At 42.8% G+C, this 20,967-nt stretch overlaps 1 protein-coding gene across 6 annotated transcripts in view; it reads left to right on the forward strand.

The window, feature by feature from the left end:
* The window catches only part of SPIDR (scaffold protein involved in DNA repair), a 736,772-nt gene that overhangs the window by 71,835 nt on the left and 643,970 nt on the right, over positions 1–20,967 (forward strand). For all 6 annotated transcript variants that reach the window (XM_029591243.1, XM_029591246.1, XM_029591241.1 and 3 more), the window contains exon 5: positions 3,675–3,844. In XM_029591243.1, the coding sequence (XP_029447103.1) occupies positions 3,675–3,844 (170 nt within the window). The remainder of the gene's footprint in view (positions 1–3,674; positions 3,845–20,967) is intronic.

Here is a 20,967-nt window from a genome sequence, read left to right on the forward strand (position 1 = left end):
CCAAGAGCAATCTTCAGCCCTCCCAGGAGTTAGAGTTCCTGGGAGCCCACTTTGACACCCGAGTGGGCAAGGTCTTCTTGCCTCATTCGCGGGCTCTCAAGCTGATCAACCAGATTCAAACTCTGATTTCATTGCCTCTTCCAACGGCCTGGGACTATCTGCAGGTCCTGGGATCCATGGCTTCCACCATCGACCTAGTCCCCTGGGCTTTTGCTCATAGGCGACCATTACAGAAAGCGTTGCTATCTCGCTGGCAGCCAGTGTCTGAGCAGTTTCACATAGTCCTCCCGTTCTTGGACTCTACAGTTGCCAACTTGCAGTGGTGACTTTCGCTTCCTCATCTGCTTCAGGGAATGCCTCTCCAAGCTCCACAGTGGATGATAGTAACCACGGATGCCAGCTTGTCGGGCAGGGCTGCGGTCTGTCTCTCCCAGTCCACCCAGGGGATCTGGTCGCCGATTCAGTCTCACTGGCACATCAATCGGTTGGAGACTCGGGCGGTTCGCTTGGCTCTTCAGGAGTTTCTTCCCTTGATAAGAGGCAAAGCGGTCAGGGTACTGTCCACAACTCCACCACCGTGGCTTACATCAATCGCTAGGGAGGCACCTGCAGCCCCCTGGTGGCCTTAGAAGCCAGCTGTCTTTTCGCATGGGCGGAATGGCATCTGCAATACCTAGCTGCCTCCCACATTGCGGGCAAGGAGAATGTTCAGGCCGATTTCCTCAGTCGTCAATCGCTCGATCCAGGGGACTGGGAACTCTCGGACGCAGCCATGACTCTGATTCTCGACAGGTGAGGTCCCCCCCCACCTGGACCTCATGGCGACCTTGCGCAATGCCAAGGCAAATCGGTTCTTCAGCTGTTGGAGGGAGCACGGCTCGGAGGGCGTGGACGCTCTGGCTCTTCCTTGGCCGGAGGACGTCCTTCTGTACGTGTTTCCTCCCTGGTGGGAAAAGTTCTCAGAAGAATCGCGCTCCACCGGGGACCTGTGATTCTGGTGGCGCCCAAGTGGCCACGCAGGCCGTGGTTTGTGGATCTCATCAACCTGACAACGGACGGTCCTCTTCGGCTAGGTCATCTCCCTCGCCTACTTCGGCAGGGGCCTGTATTTTTTGACAAGGCCGATCGCTTCTGTCTAACAGCCAGGCTTTTGAACGGCGACGCCTGAGGCTTAAGGGCTACAAGGAGGAGGTCATCTCCACCTTACTGCGCGCCCGACAGCAGTCGACCTCTCTGGTGTACGTGCGTATCTGGAAGGTTTTTGAATCAGTTTGTGCGGAGTCGGGAGTCGCAGCATGTTCCGCCCCAGTTTCATTGGTCCTTTCTTTCCTTCAGAAGGGTCTTTCCAAGGGCCTTTCCTTCAGTTCTCTGTGCGTACAAGTCTCCGCTCTCGGTTCTCTTCTGGGTCGGGTAGACTATTATCCCTTAGTGGGCCACCCAGACGTGATCCGGTTCTTGAAGGGCGTCAATCACCTACATCCACCTTCTCGTACCACTTGCCCGTCGTGGAGTCTTAACCTGGTCCTTCGGGCCCTCTGTGCTGCTCCATTCGAACCTCTCCGTCGCGCTACGCTGAAAGATCTTACGCTCAAGACTGTCTTTCTGGTTGCTATCTCTTCCGCTCGACGGATCTCCGAGATTCAAGCGTTGTCCTGTTGGGAACCTTTCTTGCGTTTCTCCGATTCAGGGGTTTCCCTCAAGACTGTCCCTTCCTTCTTGCCAAAAGTTGTTTCCAACTTCCATGCCAACCAGTCGGTGGAACTCCCTGCGTTTTCCCCAGAGGAGGTTGTGGGTACGACTGGGGGCGATCTCCGTAAGCTAGATGTCAAACGGGTTCTCCTCCGCTATCTCCACGTTACCAATGACTTTCGGGTCTCGGACCATCTTTTTGTCCTCCTGGAGTGGGCCTAATCGGGGTAAGCCGGCTTCTAAGACCACTATCACGCGGTGATTGAAAGAAGCGATCTCCTCATCCTATCTTTTCCAAGGTCAGGTGGTTCCCGAGGGCCTAAAGGCTCATTCGCTACGTTCTCAAGATACTTCCTGGGCGGAGAGCCAATCTGACTCTCCGCAGGAGATTTGCAGGGCCACCACATGGACGTCCTTGCATACTTTTGCTCGACACTACCATCTGGATATGCAAGCTCTGGTTTTTGGTTTCTTTGGGCGGCAAGTGCTTCGAGCGGGACTGTCTCGGTCCCACCCGGTTTAGGGAACCTTTGGTACATCCCACAGTCTGGACTGATCAGGGAAAGGAAAATTAATTCTTACCTGTTCATTTTCTTTCCTGTAGTACCACGGATCAGTCCAGATGCCCTTCCCTATCTGTCTGTCTTTCTGTCCTCTCGAAGCTTGTTTCTTGCAGATTCTAATACTTCATTTTTGTGTAAGATACTGAGCAATTACACCGGAAGCCTTGGTCGTTTAAACACCAAGTATATGCAAGAGTGTATAGCTATACCATGTTTTACATTATTCTACAGTTGCTCCATTGAGCTTTATGATTACTTTCTTGATCCTATTCTGGTTTTATTGTTTTCTGCTTTGACAATAGTTATACTGAAGGGTTACAGGATAGGCTCTGTCCTCATATAGGATACCCTTTCAGTTTTAGTCTGTCTCCACCTGCTGGAAAGGAGGCTCAACCCACAGTCTGGATTGATCCGTGGTACTACAGGAACGAAAGTTAACAGGTAAGAACTCATTTTCCTATACATACCACTTGAGCTTACCCCATGTAATCCTCCAGCACTACTTTTTGTTTTCCCCCAGCAATCCCCCATCTTTAGCATATTCACCCACCCAGTGTGGTGCTTCTGCTATGTGTAGAGAGGAATCTGTCATTCCAGCAAATCAGAGTCCCTCCCAAGAAGCTGAAAATCTAATACCCCGTTTCAAATACACATTGGCATAGCAGACAGGAAGTAAGATATTCCTGATCCCCTTAATCTTTAACCTGATAACATAACAATCATTAGGCATCTCAAATATGAAATCTGAAAAGAAAAAAAACCCCACAATTGCTTTTTTTTTTTTTTGTTTTCTTTTTACCCCTGGCGAGTTTGTCACGACTTTTCTCTTAACTAAAGTGCAGGGGCAACAAAAATATAGCTTGCTAATAACAGCAACAGTTCACAGAAACCAATAGGGCCAAGCATGGTCCTAATTTACTCAAGTGTGATCTCGAGAAGGGCTTTCTGGCTCCGGGTTGCGTCGGAGTCGGCGTCCACCTTTAGTCACCTGCTGCTAGCAGTGTCTATGGCAGGACCGCCACAGATTCCATATTATGGCAGCCCAAGAAGAGAAGTCCTGGTGTTAGGGCTGACCTTGGCCTGACCCAGCATGGCATTTATCTTTTATGTTATTAAATTGATCGGGCTGAAAATTGCCTTTCCCCCCCTGTGTGTGATCTAAATAAAAAAGAATGCTTCCTAAACAGGATGTGGGAGAGGAATGCACAAATCTAGCAACTGTTGTTTTTCCAAATACTTTGTAAATGAAAAGGTGATGAGTTGAAAAGTTATTGTCTTTTGTCTGAACTATGCATCGGGCACAGCCTTTCAGCTGCAACTCACTTGAACTGGACTTTAAATAGTAAACTAGAGGGGAAAGGCAGTGCATCCCCGTTAAGTGCCTTGTTCCTGTAGAAGTAAATTTGTATGTCTTTCATTAAGGTGAACCTCCACTGATTGACTGGGACATTGAGAGTGATGACGAGGCTGCTGGTGATGAATGCAGTCAGTCAGAGAAAGCTGGAAGTGCCCTGGAAATCTCAGACTCTGACTCCTCCTCTTCAAGCAGGGCTAGTCCACGTCTGATTGAGGAGATGTCTCAGCCTTATAAGGTAAGGAACCATTCATAGATTCAAAAGAGAGCTCTTGCTGTATTATGATAAATGAAGAATATGAGAAAACATAACCCTCATTTTTTTGGTTCTTTCATTATGAAAGCACTTATTAGTTAGGTTTGTTTGCCCATCTTTCTGTCTAAATATATCAATGCCACATGCACAGTGTTAAATAATCCAAAAAATCAAAAAGGAACCAAAAAGGTTCACTCACTGTGAAAAACATTTGTGTGTATACTATTGCAGAGCTTTTGTTTTTAAATGGTTTTTTTTTTAATTTTTATACACCTACACAAACTGTGGAATTCTCTTTATTGAATATAATAACATTTTTTGTAGAGGGGTTGGAAGGGTCTCATAATCGTGTAGGCAACCCTGCCTCATTTGGCATGTTATAATCATAGAACCGCCAACCTCCTCCGTTTTTTTTATGCCTTTCTATGCAAATATTGTGTTTTAAAAAACTTGAATAATTTTTACTGTTTAGAATTACCCAATGACATCCAGTGCAAAATAACTCAACTAGATGCAGATTGTTCTTTGTTGTTTTCAAATACCACGGCACCACCGTTGATATTCTATCAACTATGATCTCTGATCCTTCTCTTGTTGAGAATTAACTCTATTCTTATTATTGTATATCAGATCTCACAAGAACTTGTGAGATCTGATATACAGTAATAAGAATAGAGTTAGTTGAGTTATTTTGCACTGGATGTCATTGGGTAATTCTAAACAGTAAAAATTATCAAAGTTTTTTAAAACACAATATTTGCATAGAAAGGCATAAAAAAACGGAGGAGGTTGGCCGTTCTATGATTATAACATGCCAAATGAGGCAGGGTTGCCTACACGATTATGAGACCCTTCCTACCCCTCTACAAACATTTTTTTTTTCTTATTATATTCAATAAAGAGAATTCCACAGTTTGTGTAGGTGTATAAAAATTAAAAAAAAACATTTAAAAACAACAAAAGCTCTGCAATAGTATACATCTTTCTGTCTAGCCATAGCCACCGATCTGCAATGCTTTGCTTTACTGCATTTGCAGTAGTTACATGTGAAACCAAATAGCATTTGTGCAGAAAATGTATCAAAATGATTTACCTGTTTATTATGTACTTTTATAGACCAGTGCATATATTGGTCCTTGTAACTTATTGCTCCTCAAGGCTGCCTACATGCTGTTAATGTCACTGTTAGCCCCTCCCACTAAGCCATGGACCCTGTCCACATCATATATTGTACTGTTTGAACAGGGCCGGCCTTGAGGTAGAGCCAGCCGGGTGGTTGCTGAGGTTTTATGAGATAAGAGGCACTGCTGGAATAGACTGTTGGGCTGGGCCAGATCTACCTTCAGCCCATCCCCAGCTATACACCTGTCCCCAGCCATGGCAGGCAGCAGGAGTGGTGCTTATATAGCATCAGGCTTCTTCTGCTGAGCTGTGGCTCATACTGCAAGACTGACCCTGGCAGTAGGGGAAGCTGACGTTCTGTTGACTCGCAGGAGGAGCGGTAGGCCCAAACAAAAGCTGAAGATACCTCCAATGGGAAGGGCGCAGGGGAACCTAGATTTATTTGACTTGGTTTTTTTAGTTTGAAATTTTAGGGGTGGTAGAGGCAGGGAGAGGGAGACTGGAAATGTAGTGGGAAGGCAGGGAAACTTACATGATGGGGGATGGCAGGGAGAGGTGCATGGTATGGTGGAGGAGGTGGATAACAGGATGGAGACAGAGACCTAAATGGGGTGATGGCAGAGGTGGATAGGTGGGGTGTTGGTGGGGGGACCAGGGGGAGGGAGACATACATAAGAACATAAAAAAAAAAATGCCATGCTGGGTCAGACTAAGTGTCCATCGAGCCCAGCATGCTGTTTCTGACAGTGGCCAATCAAGATCTTTAGAAAGTACCCAGCAGATCAAGGTCCATTTCTTGTTGCCCAGTGCCAGGGATAAGTGATGGTTTTTTCCAAGTCTTCCAGGAAAATAATAGTTTAGTTTTTTTCATTTTGGAACTTGTCCAAACCCTGTTTTAAACTCAGCTGTGCTATTTTCCTTGACCACATCCTCCAGGATCAAATTTCATGGTTTGATTGTGTGAGAAGTTAAAAAATATATATATATACTTTTCTCCAATTTGTTTTAAATCTGCTACTTGTTAATTTCATGGAAAGTCCTCTAGGCTTTGTATTATCAGAGTAAATAACCATTCCCTATTTAGCTATTCCACCTCATTCATTGTCTCTTCGCTAAGCTGAAGATCCCTAACTTGTTTAGCCTTTCTTTATAAGGAAGCCATTGTATCATTTTTGTTGATCTTCTCTATATCTGTTCTAGCTCCGCTGCATCTTTTTTGAGATGGGCAATCAGAACTGAATACATTACTCAAGGTGCTGTTACACTGCAGACTTATACAGAGGCAATATGGTAATCATGTTGCAATCAATGTCCACAATTCCTTTATGAATAATTCTAAACATTCTATTTGCTGTTTTATCTACCTCAGCACATGGGCTGAGGATTTCAACATTTGTCCTTAATGACAGCAAGATCACTTTCCTGGTCAGTGACACCAGCTTTGTGTACCTATAGTTAGAATTCTTTTTCCCTGGTGCATCATTTTTGCATTTGACAACACATTAAAATTCATCTGCTATATAGAAGCCCAGTTCTTGGGTCTGGTAAGGGCCTTCTGCAGTTCTCCGTCTGCTTGTGTTCCAGCTGCTTTCTGTCATCTGCAAATTTGATCACCTTTTTCATTGTTCCCTTTTCCAGATCATTAATGAATAAATTAAACACCACCAGTTAAAGATCCTTGAGGTACTTTATTTACCTCGTTCCACTGTAAAAACTGAACATATCATCCAGCTCTCTTTCCTATCTCTTAATCCGCTACCAATCCACAGCAAAATCTTGCTTCCTCTCCTGTGATGTTTTAGTTTCCTGAAGAGCCTCTTATGAGGGACTTAATCAAATGCCACCTGAAAATCCAAATATGCTATCAACTGGCTCATGTTTTCCATATGCTTGTATACATCATATGGGGTGGTAGGTGGTGGTGGGGGTTCAAGGAGAGGGAAACCTACATGGGGTGATGTGTGTGGAAAGGGGGGGGAGACTGTGCATGAAGTGGGAGGCAGGGAGAGGGAGAGAAGACATTGGATTGGGGACATGAAGCAGGATAGAAAGAGAAGACACAGGATAGGAAGGGAGGGGGAGAATGTCTGTCTGAAAGATAGTAAGGCGCACCATTTATCCTAGAGCCGGCCCTCATTTGAGCTTATAGCAGGATCAATAAAAATACTGAAATAGGAACATAGAGCATGAAAGCAGATAAAGACCATACGACCGTGGTTCCCAAATGTGTCCTGGAGGACCCCCAGCCTGTCAGGTTTTCAGACTATCCACAATGAATATGCATGAGATAAATTTGCATGCAATGACTTCATAGCATGCAAATTTTCTCATACATATTCATTGTGGATAGTCTGAAAACCTGTATGAATGGGGGTCCTGCAGAACAGGTTTGGGAACCTCTGACATACGGCCTATCCAGTCTGCCCATTCATATCCCCTGCTCAGCATTATAGTTCCTTCCTGTTCCTCAGAGATTCTCTGTGCTTGTCCTGTATTTTCTTGAATTCTGCTACAGTCCTCATCTATGAGACTATGAAACACTAGTTGAGGACTGTAACAGACTTGAGCATAGCCTTAAACGCTATTGCCCCACTGAAAAAAAAATGCAAAATCCAAAAATGAAAGCCCATTCCAGTTTCACTCCAGAACTGATGCAAATCGGGAGAAGATTGGAATACAAATGTGACAGGAACAGTAGATTGACCTTTTTTCTTTTTGTAATGTATGGACTTCAGCTGGTATGTGCTGAATCAACTGAGTGCTTTCCCTTGAATATTAAAGGGTTTAGTGGAACAAACAGTAAAATCAGCTATGAAAAAAGGGAAAGCTGTCTTTCCTGACTTGCAGGCAAGAAGCTGACAGAGAGGGGCATGTCTTTATTGCGTGGACCAGTGGGAATGGAGTTCACTGCTTTCTTCACACGGAGCTTGGAAAAAAAAAAAAAAAGCAGGGACGTTCCTACAGTAAGGTCAGCAGCCCTGGAGATTTTCTGTCTTGGCTGGCACTCCAGGTTGGAGGCTCGAGAGAGAGCTATCCAGAGAGAAAGAGGTTTGATCCACGCTGTCTTTAAGGAGAGGCGCTAGAGGGGTGTAGTTTGAGGGAACCGGGCACGTAGGAGAATGCTATAGTTGCGTGGGAATTTTTCTCATCCTGGTTCACCAGCAAGACCAATTCTGAAATAGTGAGCTGGCTGATTTCAGGCTGGGTTTCCAGTACAAATTTGAGCTACTGTCTGCCTTGATCGCTGGGAAGGATTATTGCTTCCAATCCTGAGTCTGCACAGCGTTTCATTGCTTATAGTGGGGCCTATTCAAATTTGCTGGGAAAACATCAAGGATTTTCTGACTCTGTTTCAATTGTCAACTGTGACCTTCTGTCTGTGCACAGCATGAGAGATTGTTCTTGCTTAACATGAACTGGGACTTGGTGCTTTTTATTTCTCCTAAGGGATTCAGTAGCGTGTTTTCCTTCTACCCTCCCCCCCCCTTTTCCTGGTTCCCAAGGGTTTTGTTGTTCAGTTTTACTGGGGCTCAGCTGTTGGAGAATCACACTGAAACATGGGTACAAACTTACAGGTCAACTTTAAAAGCATGGCTCACGCAAAAAAAATGGCCATATGTGCATGTATGCGGGCCTCGTTCAAGCAGCGCGCATTTTAAGAAGCCACAAAGTGTGCAAGTCAAGGCGAAGTGGCGGGGCATGGGCATTCTGGGATGAGGCCAAGACTTGCGCGCGTAAGACCGCGTTTGGCACAGCATGAGGGTTCGGGGGTCATTTGGTGGGCTTGCAGGATGAAGAACCAGAGGCGACTTGAAGGCCTCAATATGAACTGGGCAAACTGGTGGACTTCATGTAAAAGCTGTTAATTTTCCCACGCGCGAGCGTGTGTTAAAATCCGTGCGCAAAAGCCCTAGCCAAGATAATGTGTGGGGGAGGTACTTTTAATGTTATGCATATACTTGCAAGCACAATTTTAAATTGCATAGTCTCTCTGAGTGCCGAAATGCGCGTTTATGGGAGCACATGCATTCCTTTTAAAATTATCCTGTTAGGTCTCATTCACAAGGCCGCATTAAGCCATTTATTATGCAGAAACTGCTGTTTTTGACACAGAAGATAGCCTAACATGGAAGTAATGCGAGATATTTGAAATATCTCACATTAAATGAGTCCCTGCATCACACGTATTAAAATGAGCTCTTTAGCAAGCAAATACCAGCTAATCAGCTCATTAACACCCTAAACTATGCAATTCATATAATGCAGCTTGCCGAAAAATTCACCAGCCACGTTATTTGAATTGAAATTAGCTATAACTCAAGAACTGTAGCTAATTTCCTCCAGGTGCATTGGGATGTTAACGTGTGTCCCGATGCACCCAGGGTCCTGTCTTAAGGTGCCACTTGGTTCCAAGAATGCCCAGTCCCAAAAAGTAGTGGAGACCCCCCTGTCCCATCCGCTTGCCACCCTTGCAGGTGATCAGTATTAGTAAAAATTAACAATTTTGGAATGATGGAAGCTCACTCACAATCCTTTCCTTTAAAAATTTGTAAACCATTGTGATAGCGAGTCTGAACGATGGTATAGAAAATCTGATTAAATAAATCCCACCACCCATTTACTCAAAATAAATCCAGCCCTCAGGAGGCCGGGACTGTCGCCCTTCCCACCTGCTGGACTTCTCTCCCTTTTTGAAGAAAATTGCTCTAGTGGTCCAGTGGACTACTATGGACCACCTCCTTACTGTTCAGGGGCAAAGGCCAGTGGGAGGCTTTTGAGAAAATGGCTGCTTCCTTGGCCCGGAGCCTAAGGGGTGCTCCAGGCCCCCACTACACCACCAATGACAATTTGGTGAGTAAGGGTGGGGTCCAATAGACCACCAGGGAGCTTTTCATGAGTAAGGAAGGGGTCTGGGGGTAGAGGTGGAACGGTACTCAGGACCATCAGGGCAGTTTTCTTCAAAAAGGGGATGGGGTTCAGGGGAGTGGGGGTCCCAGTTTTGGATTTTTGAGTGAAGGGGCGGGATTTCCATCATTCTGAAAACATTGTATTTTTTTTTTTATATTTAATACTATGGGATGCCTGCAATGGTGCTGGGACAGGGGAGGTCTGTCCAAATCCCCTGGGGTTTTCACTACATTGGGAGGGAGAGATGTTCTTGGGGCCGAGTGACCCTTTTTAAATGTTGGCAGCCCCACAGTCCCTGGGCTGCCAACACACATTGTGTGGTAGGATTTCGATGCCACGGGATCTTTCCCCATGGGAAAATACTGCAGGCAGCTACTACCAGAGTACTTTAGGACCTGGGTCATAGTATTTTTGTGTTTGTCTCTGTAAAGTGACATCTCTATGCACAGCATTATTGAGATGTTCTGGTTTTAAAGATGTGGTAAATAGTGGTTGGCTAAAATCCAGGGTTGTTTCTCGGTTTCAGTAAAGAATTGTTGAAATTGTATGTATTTCTGCTGGTTGCCTTATCTACAGTGGGGTTGGTTTGCATTGAGGTCAGTGAAGTTACCCAGGGGTGCTTCTGTTCCCTACTAGAGAAGCTAAATTGCATCACTTTTACCCACTTTTGGAGTACTGAGGCAGTTGTTTTAATTCCTCCTCCCTTAGCAATGTGACTGTCCACAACTGGTGGACATCAGAAACATAGAAATGACGGCCCATCCAGTCTGCCCAGCAAGCTTCACACATTTTTTCTCTCATACTTATCTGTTTCTCTTAGCTCTTGGTTCTATTTCCCTTCCACCCCCACCATTAATGTAGAGAGCAGTGATGGAGCTGCATACAAGTGAAATATCTAGCTTGATTAGGTAGGGGCAGTAGGGGTAGTAAGTAAGCAATAAGCAAGCTACACCCATGCTTATTTGTTGTACCCAGACTATGTTATACAGCCCTTATTGGTTGTTTTTTCTTCTCCCCTGCCGTTGAAGCAGGGAGCTATGCTGGATATGCATTGAAAGTGAAGTATCAGGCACATTTGGTTTGGGGTAGTAACCGCCGTAACAAGCCAGCTACTCCCCACTTTGTGATTGCGAATCCTTTTTTCTTCTCCGCTGCCGTTGAAGCTATGCTGGAAATGCGTGAAGCATCAGTTTTTCTTTTCCCCTGCTGTTGAAGCAGAGAGCCATGCTGGATATGCATTGAAAGTGAAGTATCAGGCTTATTTGGTTTGGGGTAGTAACCGCCGTAACAAGCCAGCTACTCCCCTCTTTGTGAGTGCAAATCCTTTTTTCCACATTTCCTCTTGCTGTTGAAGCTTAGAGCGATGTTGGAGTCACAGTAAGCATGTGTATGTTTATTGAATAAGGGTATTATGTCCAGGCAGTAGCCATCATTCTGGCGAGTCACCCACTCTTCATTGGCGGCCTCTTGACTTTATGGATCCACAGTGTTTATCCCACGCCCCTTTGAAGTCCTTCACAGTTCTGGTCTTCACCACTTCCTCCGGAAGGGCATTCCAGGCATCTACCACCCTCTCCGTGAAGAAATACTTCCTGACATTGGTTCTGAATCTTCCTCCCTGGAGCCTCAAATCGTGACCCCTGGTTCTGCTGATTTTTTTTCTATGGAAAAGGTTTGTTGTTGTCTTTGGATCATTAAAACCTTTCAAGTATCTGAAAGTCTGTATCATATCACCCCTGTTCCTCCTTTCCTCCAGGGTGTACATATTTAGATTCTTCAATCTCTCCTCGTACGTCAACCGATGAAGATCCTCCACCTTCCAGGTCGCCCTTCTCTGTACCGCTTCCATCTTGTCTTTGTCTTTTTGTAGATACGGTCTCCAGAACTGAACACAGTACTCCAGGTGAGGCCTCACCAAGGACCTGTACAAGGGAATAATCACTTCCCTTTTCTTACTCTATATTCCTCTCTCTATGCAGCCCAGCATTCTTCTGGCTTTTGCTATCGCCTTGTCGCATTGTTTCGCAGACTTCATATCATTAGACACTATCACCCCAAGGTCCCTCTCCTGCTCCTTGCACATCAGCCTTTCTCCCCCCCATCGAATACAGTTCATTCGGATTGCCACTCCCCATATGCATGACTTTGCACTTCTTGGCATTGAATCTCAGCTGCCATATCTTCGACCACTCTTCCAGTTTCCTTAGATCCCGTCTCATTCTCTCCACTCCTTCCGGCGTGTCCACTCTGTTGCAGATCTTAGTGTCATCCGCAAAAAGACAAACCTTACCTTCTATCCCGTCCGCAATGTCGCTCACAAAGATATTGAACAGGACCGGTCCCAACACCGATCCTTGCGGTACACCACTTAAAACCGCTCTCTCTTCAGAGAAGGTTCCATTTACCATCACACATTGTCTTCTGTCCGTCAACCAATTTGCAATCCAGGTCACCACCTCAGCACTCACTCCTAAGCTTCTCGTTTTATTCACCAGTCTCCTGTGCGGAACCGTATCAAAAGCTTTGCTGAAATCCAAGTATATGATATCGAGCGCTCTCCCTTGATCCAATTCCTTGGTTACCCAGTCAAAAAAGTCAATCAGATTTGTCTGACAGGATCTTCCCCTGGTGAATCCATGTTGCCTCTGGTCCATCAATTCTCCAGACTGTAGATAGTTCACTATTCTCTCTTTCAGCAGTGACTCCATAACTTTTCCCACCACCGAAGTGAGGCTGACTGGTCTGTAGTTGCCAGCCTCCTCCCTGTTCCCACTCTTGTGAAGTGGGACCACCACCGCTCTTCTCCAATCACTCGGCACCACTCCTGTTTCTAGGGATCTATTGAACAGGTCACACAGCGGACCTGCCAGAACATCTCTGAGCTCCCTCAATATCCTTGGATGAATCCCATCAGGCCCCATGGCTTTGTCCACTTTCAGGTTCTTTAGCTCTTCCCACACATTTTCTACTGTAAAAGGATTTTCATCTATTCCATTTCCCTCCAGTTTCTTGTTGTGCAGAGATGGTCCTTCTCCAGGGTCTTCTTTAGTGAACACAGAGCTGAAGTATTTGTTTAATATTTCTGCCATTTCTTCGTCTCTCTCCACACATTGATCATTACCACCTTTCAATTTCACTATACCACTTTGGACCTTTCTCTTTTCGCTGATGTATCTGAAATATGTTTTGTCACCATTTTTTATCTCCTTGGCAATCCTCTCTTCTGCTTGACTTTTTGCCAACTTGATTAATTTCTTTGTCTCCTTCAGTTGATACAAATATTCTTCTTTGTGCTCCTCCCTTTGGGATCCTTTATATTTCTTGAATGCTGTTCTTTTAGCTTTAATTTTGTCAGCTACCTCCTTTGAGAACCAGATAGGTTTCAATTTTCTTTTGCTTTTCTTTACATTTCTAACATATAGAGCAGTTGCCTTGGTGATTGCTCCTTTTAGATTGGTCCACTGCTGATCCACATCTCTCTCGTTCTCCCATCCTTTAAGTTCTTCCTCCAGGTACTTCCCCATTTCCTCAAAGTCTGTGTTTTTGAACTGTAAAACTCGGGTCTTTGTGGTTCTTTTCCCTATTCTTTTAGTGATATTAAACCATACTGTTTGATCACTGCAGCTGAGGTGGGCTCCCACCTGGACATCTGAGACATTATCTGCATTAGTGAGCACTAAGTCGAGTATAGCTCCTTCTCTCGTGGGTTCCAACACTATTTGTTTGAACAAAGATACTTGCATGGCATCCACTATCGCTCTACTATTTTTAGTTTCTGCAGATGGGATTTTCCAGTCTACATCTGGCATATTGAAGTCACCCACGATCACCACTTCTCCCTTCTTACCTATCTTATGGATGTCTTCAACCAGATCTCTGTCCAGCTCTTCCTTTTGGTTTGGAGGCCTGTAAACCACTCCAATATAAATGGACGCTCCATCATCTTTTTTTAGGTCGACCCATAGAGCTTCTTCCTTACCCCAACTTCCTTGCAGCTTGGATGTTGTTTCTGACATAAAGAGCCACACCTCCCCCTTTTCTATCCTCTCTGTCCTTCCTTAACAAGTTATAGCCTGGTATTGTTGTATCCCATTCATGGGATTCTGTGAACCATGTTTCTGTGATAGCAACAATGTCCAATTCTGCCTCAGCCATTAGGACCTGCAGATCTGGGATTTTATTTCCCAAACTATGAGCATTTGTGGTCATAGCCTTCCAGGTACTCTCTTTAATGTTATTGCTTTTCCTGGACTCCTTATGAGATATTAGTTGAGATTTGTTATTCACTTCACTATTTCTTTTTGTAGTTGTGCCGCTGTTGACGGAGTTATCCATCTCAATTAGATTTTTCTTTTGGTTATGGATCTTGAAATACTGGATGCATTGTGTTTTTTCTCTTTTTTTCTGGTAATACTGCAATGTTTTTCTCAAGAACTTCTTCGGTTTTTAATATAGAGAAGGCTTGTTGTTCTTTTTGCATTTGGTACATTGTGTGTCTCCTCATCACAGGTCTAATTCTACCAGAGCCCACTGTATTCCTGGTTTTTAAAGAATTTCTTAATGACCTGGTTGAGTGGGGGGGTATACCTGTTGGCTGCTCATCTGTCAAGAATGGGTGACTGTGGGTCCTACCTGAGCCTAATGAATCTCCTTTTCTTGACTCCTGGTTGTTCTGTGATATTGGGGAATTATTTTCTGAGTAATGCAATGTGGGTGTAATACTTTTAATTGAAGCTAATTGATCTTTAATCTCAGTCAGCTCCATTTTCAAGGAAGAGAGTTGTGCACAAATTGGGCAAGCTCTAAGTTTCCAGATGCTTTCCCTCAGAATAAAGGCTCCACAGCAGTTACATTGGATAGTCCTCATCTTGGTAATTTGTGATTTGTATTTCCTAGACTGTTACCAATGTACTAATTTATCTCGCTGCCAATGGTAAGTTAGGCAGTCTTTATTAGAAAACAAGCAAGCAAGCTGACAAGACTGCAGGCAGCATCAGGTTTGCTACCAAAATTCTAACATTGAGGCCTAGAAGACAAGCTAAAGCCTCAACCAGAGATCTATTTCAAACAGTTAGAAAGGGTGTTGCTCCCAGCAGCTTGCTATCGCCTATATTAGTGAAGAAGGCACGCTATCATAACCTAGCAAACTTCGTCACAAATATCATTAACGTTCGGCATGAACTAGATTCCAACAATGCTGTGGAAGGCCCACTGTATAAAATTCAGGATATTCCCTCACACAGATTCACTATTTTTCATCCTTTCCTGAAGAAGAATATCAAACTCCTTCTCTCTGACCAAAATCAGTGGCCCCTACCCTTTCGGTTATTCAAGCAGCTCAAATCCAACCTATTGATATGCTTCCTTTCCCATTGTGAATCCCTTGCTGGTAGAGGGACACTTATTAGACTTCCTAAAGAAAGCAATAATCAGACCAGTTCTAAAAATAATCCAACCTGTATCCAAAAGATCTGAGCTGTCCAATCTCCAATATTCCAATTTTGGGTAACAGCATTGAGTGGTAGTTATCTGATTATCTGTTAATCACAAATGGCCTTGCCCCATTTTAGCAATAGTAAGCATGATTGATGAACTATGCCTGTGCTTCTTGGTGCTTCTCGACCTCACTGCAGCGTTGGACACTGTGAACCATGATGTTCTAATCTCTTGCCTATAAATGCTGGATATGGATGATGTAGTACTGGCCTGGTTTAAATCTTTCCTACCTAACTGCTCTCAGACTATCACAGCAAGATCAGTGTCTTCTCCTCTGTGGCGTACTTCAAGGTGCCTTTCTATTACCTACACTGTTTAATATCTACCTATCCCCCAAACTCCATCAGGGATTATCAGATCACATACTACTCTCTTATGCTGGTGGTGATCCACTCTAGTTCCCTCTTGACCCAGACAAAATTATAGAAAATTTAAATTAATTCCTGGAAAATATCTCTGACTGGCTATATCTCAATAAATCAAAGCTCAATCCATAAAACATAGATGGGTGGGAGACCCTAAATCTCTCTAAATCTTAGGGGACTCTGAAAGGGACAAATGTTCTTAGCAACCATCAAGTCTGTAGTCTGAGATTCAACCTAGTCTCCAAGCTCACCTTTGAAGTTCAGGTCCAGGCTGTAGTCAAGGCTGTCTTCTTTCAACTACGCCACATCTGCATCATCTTTGATGGCCCAGCCTTTGTTACAGCCATCCAGTCCAGCGTGATCTTTCTTTGACTGATATAACTCACTGTACATCAGGACGCCAAAAAAACTGACCTGGCACCTGCAACTCATACAGAACTCTGTGGCATGTATGCTGTTGAATGCAAAGAAGTTCAAAAAGGTTATTCCTGTCTTAAAATCCTGCACTGGCTGCTGATAGGTCACTGAACCAAACTTAAAACCCTTGTCCTAGCTTTCATGGCCCTAAATGGCTGTGCCTCTCTCTCTTAATTAGTACTGTAAATGGGTCAAAGCTTAAACTCTTTCGCCTTCTATGGTTATTGCTGTATGTGCATCTAATGCTTCTGCAATATCCTAACTAGTAACAGAGGAGAGGGCTTTATCAGGAGCAGTTCCTGCACTATGGAATTCTCTGCCACTTGTCTTGTTAGGAGACTGCTGAAAATATGTCTATTGGAAACTACTTCCTTGACATAAAATGAGTGACAGCCTTTTACCTTTATTTAAAACATAGGTTCCCAAACCTGTTCTGGAGGACCCCCATCCAGTTGGGTTTTCAGGATATCCAAAATGAATATGCATGAAATGAAAATTTGCATGTTATTGAGGCAGTGCATGCATATTCATAGTGGATATCTTGAAAACCCGACTGATTTGGGGATCCTCCAGGAAGCACTGATTTAAAACATTTGTAAACTGTTTTCTCAGCCCTTAAAACAAGAATCTGGTCCTTACTAGCAAGTCTCAGAAGTGTCGATACCAGAAAAACTGCATCTGTACTGTCCATTCTTGTTTTGTGCTTTATTTAATTTTATTACTGTTTTCATTTTATTTCATTGTGTTAACTTTATCTGCTTTACTCAATACTGTCCTTGATATGCTATGATCCTATACCCTTACTCAATATATATTTTGATCAACTGCAACACAGTTTGAGTGCTCATGATGGAAAAATGTGAAATAAATGATGATGATGATGATTGAAAGCCCAGTATATGCTTATTTATCGAAAACCCAACTGCTTGTGGGATGCCCAGGACATGTTTGAGAAGCCCTGTCCTAAAGGGAAGCTTATTCCTCCCTTTTAAAAAAAAAAAAAAATAGCAATGGATTGTTATGAATGGAAAAGGAGGGAGAGTGACTTCCCTAGTATTAGAAGAAAAGTTGGACAGAACAGTAGCTGCCAAGTCATTTCAGGTTAGCAGGAGAAATACCTGGGATTCTACAGCATGAACTGTGCCATGACAGGCACAGTGAATCCTGCCAGCAAAAGGGCTGGTGACTCGCTGAGTACTTCTCTTTGCTGTATTGAAGAGGTGATTGATGTGTTATCAGAAATGTAATTTGTTATTGCTAGAGAAAGGTTAATACGTTGTGTTGTCAATGGAAGACCTGATCATTGAGTAAAGTGGATGTTGGAATAACAAGCTGTGTAAGGTGATTTTAATTGCCTCAATCATGCTGTCATAGGTACAAAGTATATTACCTAACCCTGAATTAAAGAGCCATGTACATCTGTTACTATATGTCTATAGGACATGTCAGTGCTACATTTCAATGTTTTATTTATTTAGCCATTTTATATACCCTCGTCCCAAATAAAGATCACAACGGTTTACAACATGATGTACATAATACACATTGACAATTATTTTGACTTAATGAGGTGAAACAACGTACACATTAAAGATTGACATGTACTTGGGATAAGGTATTTACAACAGAGGATAGGTTCTTAATGAAATTGTCCTTGAGGGTGCATGCTCTGTGTTCAGGTGATTTTAAGTTAGGTTATAAGCATGTTTTTAGGTCACGTTTGAATTTGTTTCTGAGGTCAGCCTTAGATACTCTGGTAGAGAGTTCCAAAGCATTGGGCCAGCAACTGAGAACATGTCTCTTATTTTTGTTAGGTGAGTGTTCTGTAATGATGGCACAGCTAGTAGTCCTTTGTTTTGAGATCTTAATGATCTCTGTGGCCTTTATGATTGTAGAGCTACATCAACCAAATCAGAATTGTTAGAATGAATGGTGGAGTGTATTAATGTTAGGACTTTGTAGTTGATGCCGGCTTGTACAGGTAGCCAATGAAGAGCTATCCGTGAATGTGATATATGATTGAATTTCCTTGAACCACTTAAGAGTCTAGCTGCGGCATTTTGTAGTAGTTGTAGGTTTTTTTTAGAAGACAGTTGGGAACTCCACATAGAAGTGAGTTACAGTAGTCTAAGTTTGAGAAGATGAGGACCATGCGGAAGTCTGAGTCAGCAATGGTTTCAGTCTATGTAGTTTGGCATATCCTGATTTGATTGATTTATTTACGTGCTTTTCCATTGTTAGGTATACAGACTGACGAGAACCTAAGTCCCATACTTGGTCTGAGGATGTAATGCTGTAGTTACCCATGTTTGAGGAGTCACTGTAGGTAGATTTCTTCTCAATAGAATGATTTCAGTTTTATTAGTGTTTAGAGTTAAAGTTCGGATAGTTCATGTGTGTCGCTAGAATTAATTTTGCATTTTCAATAGATTTGGTGCATAGTATATAGAATTGAATGTCGTCCTGCATATAGGTAGAAAGCGATTCCTAGATCAGTTAGAAGTTTACATAGAGGAAGCATATAAATGTTGAATAGAGGTGCTGAGAGAGCTGAACCCTGGTGGACACGGTGTTGGGCATGTGGTTGCCTAGTTTAACTTGTAATGTCCTTTTTGATAGGAATGAGGAGAATCACTTCATTACATTGCCGTCAATTCCGATTTTTTTTTTTCTCAACTGCTGGCATAACTGTATGGTCCGTGGTGTCAAAGGCTGCTGTTAGGTCAAGTAGGATTCATCATTGTTAAAATCCCTGAAATATGGGGTCGATTAAGGATACAAGTAGGTTCTTGGTTGAGCGATTTTTTTTTTTTTTTTTTTTTTTTTTTTTTTTCCCCCCCCCCCCCTGAACCTGAATTGGTTTGGATGTAGAATGTACTGGTAATCTAGATACTCTTCTAGTTGTTATAGTATTGCATTCTCGAGAATTTTTTGAGAGAGGGCAGATTGGATATTGGGCAATTTTCCCAACTGTCAGAACAGCTAGTATTATTTTTTAGAATAAGTCTTATCACTGCTTGTTTTGCCATTTCAGGGACTAAGCCTTCCGAAACTGATTAAGGATATGATTGTTGGGGTGATTGTGCTATTAAATAGTTTTTAAGGAGCTAGCTGGAATGAGGTCAAGTGGGTGATTTGCAGGTTTTATTTCAGTGATCTCTGAAAATTCTCTACACCTTTGATATGGCCAGTATTGATGAATATGTTATCAGGCTTAGAAGTCAAACCACAATTCTGTGAAAATTTGGTCTCTTAATGTAATGTTGTAATTTTGTGTTTGAGTATACACCGCGTTGGATGCATTGTAAATGTAGAAAGGTGGTTTATGTAAATTAAATTGTACTGTGAATCCATGAGCCCTCAGAAATAGAAAGTCTTAGTTTTTGATCTATTAGCATTCCATGTCCAAGATAGTTTTGTTTTTTTTTTTTTTTCATGAACTAGAGCATTTGTAGTAAAAGAAATTGAGCTAACCTTCTGAAATTAGCTTTCATGTTAATTTTATGTTTTGAAGGTATTTCACACATGAATGTGTGAACATTTCATGATGTCTGGATTCCTTAGTTAGTACAGAAATTTGCACAAGGTTAAAAACATTTGTTTTATGCATTTCTATGTAATAAGTACATCAATAAACATTAGAGTTATATTTTCTTTATAGGAAACTGTGCAAGAAATGGACAATAACCAATGGTAGAGAAGCTTTAAAAGTGCTCAGTAACATCATAGGGTGCTCCTGAACTTTCCTGTTTTTTGTGAGCTACAAATGTTGCACAACTTTGAATTAAATTGGATGAACGATTCAAAAATTATTAGGAGTGCACGCACACATTGATATTATAAGACCAATTTTCCTATAGAAAACTAGACTAAAAATAACCTTAAATTGACATTGCAGTAGACAGTTTTAGCAAGGAGTTCAGGAACACTGAACTCCTAAACTCCTGAGGTGAATATTGATGTATCTTGGTTGGTAAAGGTATTGTGGCAAAGCTTGCATGCTTTTGCCTGCAGTACAGTGTCTCTTGGTTAAAGAAACATTGCAGCATATAATTGCTAGTCTGGCACCTTCAAGGAGCATGAAATGGTCTTGAAAGAAAATTGGTGACAGGAGAGATGTTTTTACCTATTAACCAAGTTCTGTTTACATTTCATATTTCAAATGCAGTACTCATTGTCCCTATCTTTTGTAAGATAGATCAAAAGTAGATATAAAGCAGTTCTTTTAATTGGGATAAATTTCCAAAAAATTTAAGATAAGGCTTTATTTATTTGTTTGTTTATTTAGGCCCTGATCATTTCTTTCTGTTCCTTTTGAGCTTTTAGCTCAAATAAACCTGCCCTCTGTTAGGTTATTAAGCGTCAATTGAAGTACATAGGATTTTTTTCCCCTAATTTTATATCACCTTCTAACTTAGGCCAGCCACAGCAGTGACAAATTTTGGCCCCTATATGAGCCCCTAGTCTGGCCATAGGTGTTGCTGTTGAGTGGTGACTGGGACTGCCTATCTCCTGGGGGCTGTGAATGCTACCGTCAGTATCGCCAGTCCCATCTGACCTAGGGACCAGAAGCCAGGCCTAGGAGTCTAATCCGTCTTCTGCATGGCAGTATACAACACTGCCTTTGAGCCATCAGGCCGGCCTGGGAGCTGTCTTTTAAATGGGAAAATCAATTATGAATAAAACCATTGTCTTCCTAAAATGCAATTACATGACTCAATATAAGTTTTTATGGAAAGTTCCAATAGTCTTTGAGCTTTGTATGTATCACAACTGTTCTAGCTTTAACAAATTAAA

The sequence above is a fragment of the Rhinatrema bivittatum genome, chromosome 2, assembly GCF_901001135.1.
Source record: "Rhinatrema bivittatum chromosome 2, aRhiBiv1.1, whole genome shotgun sequence".
In the NCBI taxonomy this organism is placed as follows: Eukaryota; Metazoa; Chordata; class Amphibia; order Gymnophiona; family Rhinatrematidae; genus Rhinatrema; species Rhinatrema bivittatum.